This window comes from Ammodytes marinus (genome assembly GCF_949987685.1).
Source record: "Ammodytes marinus genome assembly, chromosome: 21".
In the NCBI taxonomy this organism is placed as follows: Eukaryota; Metazoa; Chordata; class Actinopteri; order Uranoscopiformes; family Ammodytidae; genus Ammodytes; species Ammodytes marinus.
Genome location: NC_137225.1, coordinates 20,888,169 through 20,901,363, shown reverse-complemented (window position 1 = coordinate 20,901,363; position 13,195 = coordinate 20,888,169). Strand labels below are relative to the sequence as shown.

Below are 13,195 nucleotides of genomic sequence, written 5' to 3'. Positions count from 1 at the left end.
CATCCATCATGGAAAAAACTGTTGTTGTACTTTGACCGGGCATTGGGCCTCTCTGTTAACGTACAATCTTCGGGATAAAAAAAATCATTAAAAATGTGTGGAGAAGCATAACAAACACAGATGCCTTCACACAGGCAGGGAGGGCTCACTCACTAGATGGTTTGATGAGAATCACATGCTGCGGCCTTCGAGGTCACTAGATCCAAACCACGTTAAACCTCTTAGAATAGGTCCATGAGTTAAACACCTACGGGAGATTTAGCCCTAAACCAATATCATCAAAGCAGCTTTTCAACAGACGTTTTCTGTTGGTTTTCCCACTAATCTACCATCTATACGCAGCATTTTGGTATTAGCAACATGCTGTGTGTTCTGCCCCAAAGAGAACACGCAAAAAAATATTTCACAGTTCTGTAACTACTTGAAAATGCATTCAACTTTCATTTTGGGAGAACGGCGAAAAATTTTCCTGGTACCAATAAGGAAAAACAAATGTTTTCAAGGTCTGTTCTTACCTGTAGCCTCTTCATATGTAGCAGGTTTGTCTAGCCGCGTTGACACTAACCTTTCCTAAACCTTCATCTAAAGTCTGACCAAAAAAGTCAACCGTAACACATCTTCACTTATACTGATCTCAATGTAGTCCTAAGTTTAACCGGAAACCCCCATCTCACTTTACACAACACATGTCAAACTCTCACCTGATTCCTTTCACTAGAAATAACTGACACGCTGGAAACTGCATCTTTCCTTTGGTGATAATCAAGAGACTGCGAATGAGGAGATTCGGAGAGAGAATAGTGTGTATGTGTGTGTGTGTGTGTGTGTGTGTGTGTGTGTGTGTGTGTGTGTGTGTGTGTGTGTGTGTGTGTGTGTGTGTGTGTGTGTGTGTGTGTGTGTGTGAAGTGCATGAAGGTATGCAGCACTGAGAACAAGGGACAAGTCCATCTGATGAACTCTGACTGCACAATCAATGTCTATATGTCTTCTCTCGTCTGGTTTTACATTTCCACATCAACACAGCGGTAGCCTACGTAGCAGACCTCACATGGCAGGCAAAGCTGACTGTGTCTGCATTGTGACCCCTTCACAGCACAGAAATCATAAACCATTTACATGTAAAACAAACAAAACACAAAAAAAGTGCATATTCACACTTGGGCAGGAAGAAGCTGGTTTTAGGCACTTTTCTTGAAAAATGAATACCACAATGACAGATTATCAAAGTAGGCTAGTTACTGATTTCTTTCCACTCTACCATGTTACACACTATTTGGTATACTTTCATATTTTGGGGATTGGGTTGTTTGCTGTCTTTCCAAGATAAGGTTTGGTGCTGCTGAGGTTTAAAAGTTCACCAACAGTGAATACATGTAAGTACCTACTAACTCCAAAGTTGTACTAACTCCATGTGTTTGTTCGTTTGTTTGCGTGCGTGCGTGCCTGTGTGTGTGTTTATGTGTTCGTTCGTTCGTTTGTGCGTGTGTGTGTATGTGCGTTTATGTGTTAGTTCGTTCGTTTGCGTGTGTGTGTGTGTATGTGTGTTTATGTGTTTATTCGTTCGTTTGTGTGTGTGTGTGTGTGTGTGTGTATTGCGATCACTCACCCTGACAAAGTTATCTGGGAACAGCCCCCTGCGTCCTCCCAGCTCCCCCTCCCACCAGCCTCCATCGTCCTGCCGGATGTTGAGGATGATGTCGCCCACCGCCAGGCTCAGCTCGTCTTCCTGCTGCGCCTCATAGTCAAACTCCACCACGGCCTCCACTGAGGGATAGCCCCGAAATATGAGAAAAGAAAGATAGTCAGTATGTGAATAAAAAAATATAATAAGAGATCTCAGGGAAAGCAGAACGGATTGAAACAGATATGGCAGCCTTTCCTGGACTACTGTATATAGCAGTGCTGAAGTGACCTAAATGACACCTTTTTTTAACTTGTTATGTTTTGCTTAACATTTACCTTTAGTTTAAACAATGTCCTTAGAAACCTGTTAAGTAGAGCACGCCATGTTAGTTGTTTATTTGATATTTTATGTCTTTTGTTCGTGTGTTCACTTTTTCAGATGTGTGTTTGGTTCCTTAAAAAAAAATCCAAAAATAAAGGTCAAACGTTGCATAGGTTTCACATGGTTCTGTAGCTACTCTCCAGCTATAGGGAGGTTTTGATTTGTTTGGTGATTGTCTTTATTTATTTTCTCAAATCTGGAAGTGAAAGAGAAAAATGAGGTACAAGAACAACACTGAAATACATTAAAGATTGTGAGAGATTGTGGAGAATGCCTGTTGTCAAAATCAGTGAATATCTCCTCACGATCCGCTACCTGTCCGTACTTTGTGAGCGCTGAAAAAACAATATGGTGTTGATACACAGCCTACGCTCTGTAAATGGGGTAAAGAAAGTGGCTTGGACTGGCCCACCTTATAGCCAATTTACAGAGACTGGGCTGTGTATTATTTTTCAGTGCACACACAATACGGACGGGGAGGAGATATTCACTGATTTTAACCAACAGTGATTTTGACAACAAGCGTTCACCAGAATTGCTGACTCCACCTTTAAATGCAATCTACTCTGGCCTGCAACACTGCAGCGATAGAGTCAACCGTCTCATTTCTCTCTTTTCCAGCTCAGATTCTGACGAGTAAACAAAACAACAACTCTCAAACACACACACCAGAAAAATCCTCGACAGGGACCGTGTAATTACCCGTGCTGTCACAACTCAAATGGAAAAATTCAGCATAATGTGCATTCCCACTGCACTAGCTCCATCAGTACAACAATGTAAGTCGTATTTTTTACGCACCGCGAAACAGGAAAACCGGCTTCCACTCACTGATTAAAAGCGCCCAGGGGAATTGTCTTGTAAACAACAGAAAGGTATGTTTGTGCTCAGTGTTTCTGACCCAACTGTATTGTGTGTGTGTCCTTGAGGTCTCAGGGAATGTGATGAATGCCTTTAGCTCTTTATAGAAACAGTGAGAAAAGCCATTACCAGACACAGAAGTGTTTTGTAATGGATGAAGTCTTTAAGAAGGAAGGTCTTCGGGTTATACAGTATATGTCATTGTAGATGTCTTGGATATATAATGTATTTTGTCTTTGAATTTAGAGGACCTGAATGGTTTAAAGCCGTGTTTTTCTTTTTCCTTGCCTATTGTTGGCATTTGCTACGCTTCTTTGCACCTCACCCACACAAACTGTCCATTAGCGGAATAGCTTATAGAAGTAAAGCATTCTATTGCAGCTCCACACTTATCTAAACCTTATACGTCCTCTACTATAAGCTACATGTCAGAGTATGTCTGTATTCAGAAGTTAGATTCATTGCATGCCTCCAAGGTTAACAATATCCATGTTAACACATTTCATTGCTAAAAGTACCTCCCCGCTTCAACAGCATTGGTCTGGTTTTGCCTTTGACTTAGTGTTGATGACTTAGTTAAAATGCATTCACAGCCTAGTTAGTAACTGTTACTAATGAGCAGTGTCATGTATCTTATCAAGCGAAAGTGCTTCTTGAACATGCACCATGCAAGGGCATACAGTACGTTCACAAAGCTAGATTCTGATAGTAGTGGTCAAAAAAACGCCACCCTATTCTTTTAATTACTGTCAAGTTCTTCTTTACTAAACTTCTTGCAGATGACTTGCATTAAAGTCAGCAACAGTCAAAGGAAGTAGATGATGAAGAGATACAAGAATAGAGGAAGTATAAATAAATATCTTGACATATGTTGTGTTAACTGGTTACATAGGAGTATATAAATGTACATGGTTGCTGCAAAGTTGAACAAGTGTATCATCACGGCTAGAAATGACAGTTATAGAGGTGGATAGATAAAACTGATTTATTGTATGGTTTGTCATGTCATGTCATGTCTACCAGGAGAGAGACATCTGAATGTTTTAGCCGAAAATTTATAAAGTATATGTCATAATATATGTATGAAAACAGTGTTTCTGTTAAAACTCTGAAAAAAAGCAGGCAATCTGTAACACATCACTAACGCAGAGTCACATATGTTCACACACACACACACACACACACACACACACACACACACACCTTGTGACCGCTCGTGTGCAGCTGATTAACACCGGTAAAAATGTACTGAATGTGTCACAATCACATATTATTAACCCCCTACATCTTTACACACACACACACACACACACACACACACACACACACACACACACACACACACACACACACACACACACACACACACACACACACACACACACAGAAACCCATACAGCGTATTGGCGAGCTCTGATCCCTGTCTAAACTGTGTGGGCAGCTAAAAAGGCGGGGGAGTTTTTCAGGGGGTGGGGTAACCATGGGAACAACTATATAAAAAAACGGGGGGTTACAGCTATGACTCACACACACCGGCTTCCTCCCCCCCCCCCCCAAAAAAAAACGATGTCATCCCTCCCACACATACATATAGGATAACATGCAGAAGAAAAAGTCACATTATATTTGGGTTTCTTTTTACCCAACAAATGTGCTAACAGGCAAACACCCAAAATGATGACACCACCCACAATCCAGCACACCTCTTGGGAAAGCAGCTGTGGTGAACGTGGAAGGTCGGGGCGTCTCTGAGCGCTTACATCATGAAAGGAAGTAGGAGGAGGACATCAATATTAAGAAGACAAAGCAGATGACTGTAGTCCAAGTTGGCCTGGTGCTCAGATGGGGAGGACGAGGGAGGGGGAAGGGGGGATGTGTGTGTGTGTGATTTTGGCGAGAGATAACTCGGGCTGCAGCAACGTGGCAAGGATACTAGGGCTGCACAATTAATCTTAAAAAAATGGTGATCTTGATTTATACTGTATATCTATGTGATCTCATTTCTAAAAGAAGGCGATTCTCTCTCTCTCTCTCTCGCTCATATTCCCCTATAAGCATTAAAGTCACACTGAATGTTCCTTTTGTTGCTTGGGAACAATGCCAGCTGCTATGCAAAAGACAATTAGCTTCACAATGTAAAAACCAAACAAGCTATTAATGTACTATTCATTCATGCAAACAACTCAATAGATGTTGTAACTTGCCTGTGTTCCTCCTTGAAGGCCCAACATGTTGACACTGTAGCAGACTTGTGTTTGAAGCTTTGAATACAGTGGTTGGCTGTCCAAATGGACTGGGTGCTAGGGTTTTCATGTATTAATATTATGTATTCTAAAGTTGTTACTCTTCATCCTATGTGTTTAGGGTGTCAGTGAATGTTTTTTGTTGAAAAAAAAAACATGTATTGTATGAGGGAATCGCGATATTAATTATCGATGAGAAATATCGTGATATTCATCACATTAAAGCGAGAATCACACAGCCCTGACACTGAAACCATTTCATTACTTTTTATATCTCTCGGTTGTGAAGTTTGTGGGGAAGTGGCATATACCGCCAGAGTGGAAGTGGACGCTTCTTGAGGAAGGAGAAGTGTGAGAGCTAAAACAGTAGCTCGTAGCTGTCGTCTTTGCAAACCGCCAACCATGTACATGTACAGTACATCCGAGTGGCAGGGACGGGACGACACACACAGCAGTCCGCCCACCCACCTGCGTCATTTCAACACACACACACACACACACACACACACACACACACACACACACACACACACACACACACACACTACAGAAGGAGTCGACAGCTTGTGCCTCCGCACACAATGTCACCGAGTGCAGAGAAGGGTGAAAGTTAAAATTGACAAGAATCTAAAGCCGAGTGAGTCTCTGCAGGCCGGCTTTGTCTGGTGTGAAGCTAATGCAACAAGAGTGGAAACTGAGCCCTGCAATAGATGTACACCGGAAATCATTTAACAAAGCAAACAGCCTCCATTTATTGTGATGAACCACACGGCATAATAGGATAGATGTAAAACAAAATTCATCTATGCAGAGAGATAGGCCTATGAAGGTCACAGCAAGGGAAACTCATTCATACACAAAGCAGGTAAAGCCGCATAAATTAACTTATGTTTCCATTTGTTTTGTCTGAAAATGGTAATGTTCCATCATTAACATTAACGCACACTAAAGTTTATTTTTACTAAGTCATATGTTCATTGTCCTGCTGCTGTAAATACTCACTATGGGCACCAAATGTATAACTTAAATTAGCCCCAAACATTTTACTAATTATTTTGTCAAGATTGTTGAGAAAAAAAGTAGGATATCTCATTGGGTAAACGTGAAGCCTCATCAAAAGCCAATACAGCAGCATCCCTTCCCTTTACATTGGCTGCACTGACACCACATTGCATGTCGGCTAGAGATCCCATCATAATGTGGGCAGAGTCAACATAGCAATAATGCTTCATCTAATACCAGCAAAGGCACATGATTAGATGTCACCGCAGAAACAGATTTTGTGTGTGTTAGTGACAAACCAATGAACCCATCTCTGCAGCTCTAAGTTTTCTTACTAACACACATTCCCACCAACTGTAACACGATAGCTAGGCTGCTACAGCTAGCAAGCTAGTTTAATTTCAAGAATATGGTCTCTATGCTATATATGGACTATATTTTAGTTCGTTAATTTAAATTCAATAAATTCTATATTTAAAAAAATTATTCTACATTTACTACAAACATGTGTAAAGTTCTGCAACTATTATTGATTAACTAGTCAATCCAGAGAAATATGTGTCTGCAACTAGGCCTACTGTGTTGATTGATTTTTCAATTGAGTCGTTTTCAAGCATAAGTGCCAAACATTTGCTGGCAACAATTGTCGAAAAATGAAGATGCCGCCTGTTTGCATGATGGTAAGTTTTATATGTCTTGCTTTTGAAGTGTTGGTCGAACAAAAGATTACTTTTGGAAGTTGTCACTGCATCTTTCCACTACTTTACAACATTTCAAAAAAACAGTTTTAGACTAAAGACTAAAAGTGTTATCAAAAAGATGAATTGATAGTAGAAATATTTGTTAGTTTCAGCCCTACTTGTATACTCTTAAACCATCATGTTGATGGCTATGGATAGAAGGGAGGCGTTGAGAGCAGACAAGACACAGAATATTTGGAAGAGTGCAGACAAAACAAAAACTCCCACTCAAGAAGTCAAGAGATGCACACACACACACACAACCACGCACACACACACACACACACACACACACACACACACAAACACACACACACACACACACACACACACACACACACATACAAACACACACACACACACACACACGGGAACTGAGCGTCTTCTCTGAGCAGCTGCAGTCAGTTTAGATAAGGGGGAAACTGCAAAGCCATGCTGACATTTCACTGGTTTACAGCTCGGACCTGTGTGTGTATCGCGGGGTGTGTTCCAGTGCTGACGCCGTGATGATGTTGAGAACAGCTGCAGCAACGTTTTCTGTCGGTTTGAAACATTCACATTTCATACTAAACTGGACCGCGGCCCACCGGGGAGCCAGAAACCTCCCACTCAAACTGTGGATCAAATCACAGAATTCAGCTAATTCTCCCACATTATGAGACAACTGAACTCCAACCATTTTCCGGCTTCACTTTCTCAACCTGCGTCTTTTGTTTTGTTAAAGGTAGACTTAGCAAATTCTGGAGAACGCTTGTTGTCAAATTCACTTTTGTCAAAATCAGTGAATATCCTGCTCACAATCTGCTACCTGTACGTACTGTGTGCATGCTGAAAGGAAATTCGGTGTAAATCAACAGCCTAGGCCAGTTTACAGAGCTTAGGCTTTGTATTAAGACTAGATTTTTTGTCAGCACATACACAGTACTGACAGGTAGCGGATCGTGAGGAACACATTGACTGATTTTGGCAAAAAGTGATTTTGACAACAGGCCTTCTCCAGAATTGCTGACTCCAGCTTTAATTCCCCAGCACTCCCACTTCCCAGAATGCCTTTCTACAAAACCCCAGAGAAGAAATGTTATGCATTCATCTTCAGGGGCTTAACTATGTAGGTGGAGAGAACAATAATGACAGTGAGAGCACAGACAAGGAAGGCATGAGAGCCAATGTTTTTACAATTACTGTTGAGAGAAGTGAAATGTTTTGGTCACACTGTATCCCTCTGTGTTTAGACTGATGAAGAGAAACTGAGCTGTTTTAATGTTTGGTTCTGTCTGTCTGTCTGTCTGTCTGTCTGTCTGTCTGTCTGTCTGTATGTCTGTATGTATGTCTGTCAGTTTTACAAGAAAGAACCAGGAAAAAAATTGGCCTGAGAATTCCAGGTCCACTACCACACAAGCATTTTAAAGTTCAGCAGTAACTTCACTCTTTGACCTCGTTATCAGGTTCAACCGTCCGATATACTCCAATCCAATACAACTATTATGCCATAAAGACATAGACTGCTATGATGCCTACAATGTTTGTTCTTTACATCAAGTTAGCCTACTGTACATGTTTTTCATTGACGTCAATAGTGGTGTTTCTGTACTGAAGAGATGTTTCTAATATTATGCCCTGGCTTCTAAATAATTACAAACAGCTCTCAGCATAATGCAGTGGGCTACAGTACAACACAACCTCTATCTATGCGCTCAATAATAAGCACATACAGCAATTGTATTTACACATTTCCGGTAATGTCAACAAAACCTGACCAGTGTAAACTTTGCAAATGCAGAACTGTTGCACACATTAGCTGAGGGGCCCCTGATGACCACCACAACCACAACCACCATTATCCTCTCTGTGCATCCTGTCACCTTCAAGTAAACAAATAACAGATACTATATAAAGATATGCACCCTGCAAAGGCCACCAATGAAGGTATTATAACTTTTTCTTAAGGTTTAAGGCAGCTGATATGCAGGCCCTCATTAAAGACAATGTCATTTCCATTTCAGGTGATAGTGATTTAAATAGCCTATACCACAACTCATTTTACAATTCATTAAACTACCATGGTGAACACTAATCTAGGTTTCGCGGTTGCATAACCACATAGTATGTGCCTGAGTGTTTCCCTTAAGGCTAGCTGTACATTGTTTGCTTACATGCAGGCTGCAGAGGCAAACAGAAAACATGCATAGGCATACAAAGCAAAATAGAGAATAAATGCATTTACTTCATAGTTTCACGTTTAGGCTAAACCTTTGCAGGGCGCTGACAACTTCTCCAAAGGAATGTTTCAAAAGTAACATTAAAAGAAAGCAAGAACTTGAACCCCTATGGCATATGTGAAATAATCAGCCAATGTATGCACTTCACTGACTAATAACTCCTCCGCCAAACCCTGCAATCAATGAATTCCCATGCATTGTGTCTTGTGTGTGTGTGTGTGTGTGTGTGTGTGTGTGTGTGTGTGTGTGTGTGTGTGTGTGTGTGTGTGTGTGTGTGTGTGTGTGTGTGTGTGCAACAGCGGTGCAGTGACGTGGGACATGATGGCGATGATGAGAGAGAGAGAGAGGAATGTCCCGGTCGGGCCTTGTTCCGTATCCAGAGAGACAAACATGAGCAACATAACGGGCAGAAGGACATGCGATGCGAGTGAATGTAAACGTGTCAACATCTGCAACTCATCAATGTGACCCGGCCGCCGCTAGCTTTCTCTTGCAATCTTACACACACACGCACACACACGGGCACAGCACACACCCACACGCAGGGCTTTCTAAATCATGAATAGGATAAAGAAAGCATCGGAAACACCGCGTATGTAGGCTATGGTCACACTTCCAAAACAGCTCGACTATGTCTGAAGAATAGATAGTATAAGTCTGAAGCTATAGAACGTCAGGGGAGGTGAGGCAGAGGAGGAGGAAGGAGAGAGGGAGAGAGAGAGAGGCTGAACCCAGCCAGCGCGCATCTGGACCGGGCTGTCTATTCCTGTACATGCCCCTCCATCCAGATGCACAGGGGCGCTCGAGGCTATTTTTGGCGCATTGAATGAGGAGCGAACAAAAAAGCGATGCTTCTCACCCATTTATGTGTCCCGGTGTGTTGCTCCTGCAGGCTGGTGGGTAGCGGGGGGAAGGTGGTTTGTTTCAGGTATAGAAGGGGGTTTGTACCCGGACCGAGCCCCAGCCTAGAGAGATCCGCTATACAGCAGCGCTGAAACGGGAGGAGCGTCAGATGAAACCATATTCCTTCCTCTTTTTTTTTTTTTTTTTTTTTTTTTGTTGTATCTCCGATGACACGGCAGAGGAGGCAGAGCGACTGCTCAGAAAAAGGAAAAGCGCTGATGAACAAATCTCTCTCTCACTCTCTCTCTCTCTCTCTCTCTCTCTCTCTCTCTCTCTCTCTCTCTCTGGTTGCCTTCAGGTGCATCGCGTAAATTCCCACTTCGCCTGTTCATTCGTCTTCATGAAGTTAGGGAAATGGGTTGTTTTATTATTAAAACTTTGACTTCGAAATACAACATTTGAATGACATTTCTTTCACTATTAATATCGTATGAATACTGTAAATGTGAACAAAACATTTTAAGATGATAACTCGTTTGTATCCATCAATAAAGTAAAACATGTTTTTGATTGCACCCAACATCTTTTAAGATTGTGTATGTTCAATTTGAATAAAGACTAGACTCTGGGAGGCATAATTCATAATTTTGGATTCACAAAATACTTTGAGTAGGCCTGCTCCTCAATAACAATGTATCCATGTATACATCTGAATACACAGGTAGGTCTGAAAGGAGGATGTTTAATCCTCCAAAGGTATTTTTAAATGTTACCATTTTATGACATAAAGAGTTGCTCTTTATTGTCAAAATCTGTCTCTCTCTCTCTCTATCTATCTCTCCAAACACACACACACACACACACACACACACACACACACACACACACACACACACACACACACACACACCATGCTAAGCCCTGCAGTGATGGATCAAACTACATGCAGGGGGAGAATGTGCTAGCAGCAGCAGAAAAAAACAGCAATGAAATGAGATGAGGAATTTTCATGATAAATATATTTTTTTTTTTCTCACAATCAGCTGTCACTTGGGTGGAGCGTATACAGTAGATACAGAATGACAATAGAGAGGATCTGATATGATGAACTGCATCGGTTCAGGAGTGACATTGTTATGACTCATTCATATTTGTGAATGCAATCTCAAGGATCTGTGACGTAAGAGAGACGATACTTGTGTGACCTTCACTTGCAAAATGTTCAAGCTGATATGGTTGACAGTATATAACGAAGAGAGTGGAGAAAATACTTTAAATTGGTTACGATGTGGATAACGTATTTCTAAATGTGGTTAACATACTTCAAATCATCCACCATATGCAATATAAAAGAATAAATTACAAAGGGTGCCCACCATTCCATGCCAGATACAAAGATTCAGGATGTCTTAATACATGCATGTCTAATGCAGAATGCCAAAAATACTCAATCTGGAACACAGGGCCATACTTCCTGGTGAATGAAAAGTTGAGTTCATATCCAATACATATTGTTCAATGCATCACACATTTTTTTCAATGCAGTTATATTTGGTCTATTGCATAACCAGTGGTGTATGGAGGCTAATTATGTAAATCCACTGCATTTTTGACATCTAATTTAATTTTTTTCTCTACTGTTGCATGCATTAGACACAGTGAACCAGCTCTTCAGCCACATAACATGAGCCTGCTGTAAACTGTACACCAACATACAAAAGATGTGTTGTTTAAAATGCCACCTGTTTAGTTTTCCTTAATAGAGACAAATCGTTTTTTTTCTCATCATATAGATGGAGATTAATTCTCTCCAGAGACGAGAGGTCAATTTAAAACAAAGCGCAGAGGTGACACCATCTGGGACAGTGTTGCTATTGCATGATGTGCTCAGGCCCAATTCCATTATGCCACCTACTGTACATGTTGGGACATACACAGTGAGTGAGTCTAAGTGGTGCAGGGACACTCACTATTGTCGTTTTGATGGCATTTGCAGTGTTGGGTTTAAGTAATTTTAGGGACTGTGTGGAAATGAATGGGCTTTGGATGCTTGGATGACTTCTTATGTTTGACTTTTCATAAAAACAAGACCGGCCATGTATTGCCGAAAGGTTAGTTTTCATTGGCAAGAAGGTACAATGACATGTATCCAGGAATGTTAGAGTATAGTTCCAGAAACAATATCATATAATAACATCCCGGCATTCAAAACAGGCTAGCCTAAAATAATGTATAAAACCTAGTTGTCTATTGGCCAATTAAAAAGTGTTGAGTTGCAGTGCCGCAAATGTTCAAAAAAACTACTTTTGAAGATTCTTTTCCTCATTTGAGCTGACTTCAATCTTCTCATTTGTCCTGTTTTTTTCAGGAAAATAAATTAAATGGTTATAAAGACTTGTAAACACCATTGAAAAACCATAAAAATATGTAAGACTCTCAATCATACAGTAGATCCCCAGCTGAATAACCCTCATACCGTCCCTTACACTGACTCAAGTGTCTCTACATCTCATATTTCCCACATTTTTAAGCGTTACAATGAAAGCCTGCTCTGCAACAGTTTTTGCTGACAGATGACGGGTAGGAAGCCATCTGTGAAGCCACTGCACAGTGAGATCATCTTACCGTAAATCTCTTCCACTGCAGGATGTGGTATGGATACAAGCCAGTAATGGGGATTATTGATATTAATTTGATCTTTTAGCTTTGTTCCTTTCACTTTCTGTTGTTTTAGTAGACCAATATGGCGCAAATCATCAAAATTAAACAGCACCTCAGTCTGATTTTGGTGGTGTTGTGTGAGGACAAATACTATAGTATTATAAGGGCTGCCATGAGTCACCAGATGCCACTCTAGTTGCTGAGCCCATACACCACGAGTAAGGGCCATTTTAAAGGAGGAGTAAGTGATATGGTCCTAACCTGGCTAACTTCCTGTCAGTGACTGTGGTTAGCAGTCCTCTCCCTCGTCCCTACGTCACCACCACAACACACAGCCGTCTTCATCAGATAGTGTTGCGATGGACATTGTTCACTGGCACAGAGACCCTCCTCAATAGTGCACTCTCTCTAGATTACATAAAAATTAGTAGGATACTCAACATTTTATCTGGTAATTACAGCACAGCTGAATGACTGGGAGACCTGTGTTATGAAGTACAGTATGTGCATACTTTTTAAGTGATGCAAATATTAACAAAATAATATCACTTACTTCCCCTTTAATACATGATACAGTGAAATCAAAGCACATTCCTGGTCTGTTATGTTCTGTGTTTTTAT

The 13,195-nt window shown here is 41.0% G+C and overlaps 1 protein-coding gene across 3 annotated transcripts in view; it reads right to left on the bottom strand.

Annotated features, from left to right (window-relative positions):
• Positions 1 to 10,094, bottom strand: part of sh3kbp1 (SH3-domain kinase binding protein 1) — a 31,484-nt gene extending 21,390 nt beyond the window's left edge. For all 3 annotated transcript variants that reach the window (XM_080049765.1, XM_080049767.1, XM_080049766.1), the window contains exons 1-2: positions 9,930 to 10,094; positions 1,607 to 1,764 (exon numbers count right to left, since the gene is read on the bottom strand). In XM_080049765.1, the coding sequence (XP_079905891.1) occupies positions 1,607 to 1,764; positions 9,930 to 9,933 (162 nt within the window). In that variant the 5' untranslated portion in view covers positions 9,934 to 10,094. The remainder of the gene's footprint in view (positions 1 to 1,606; positions 1,765 to 9,929) is intronic.
• Between the last annotated feature and the right edge of the window lie 3,101 nt (positions 10,095 to 13,195).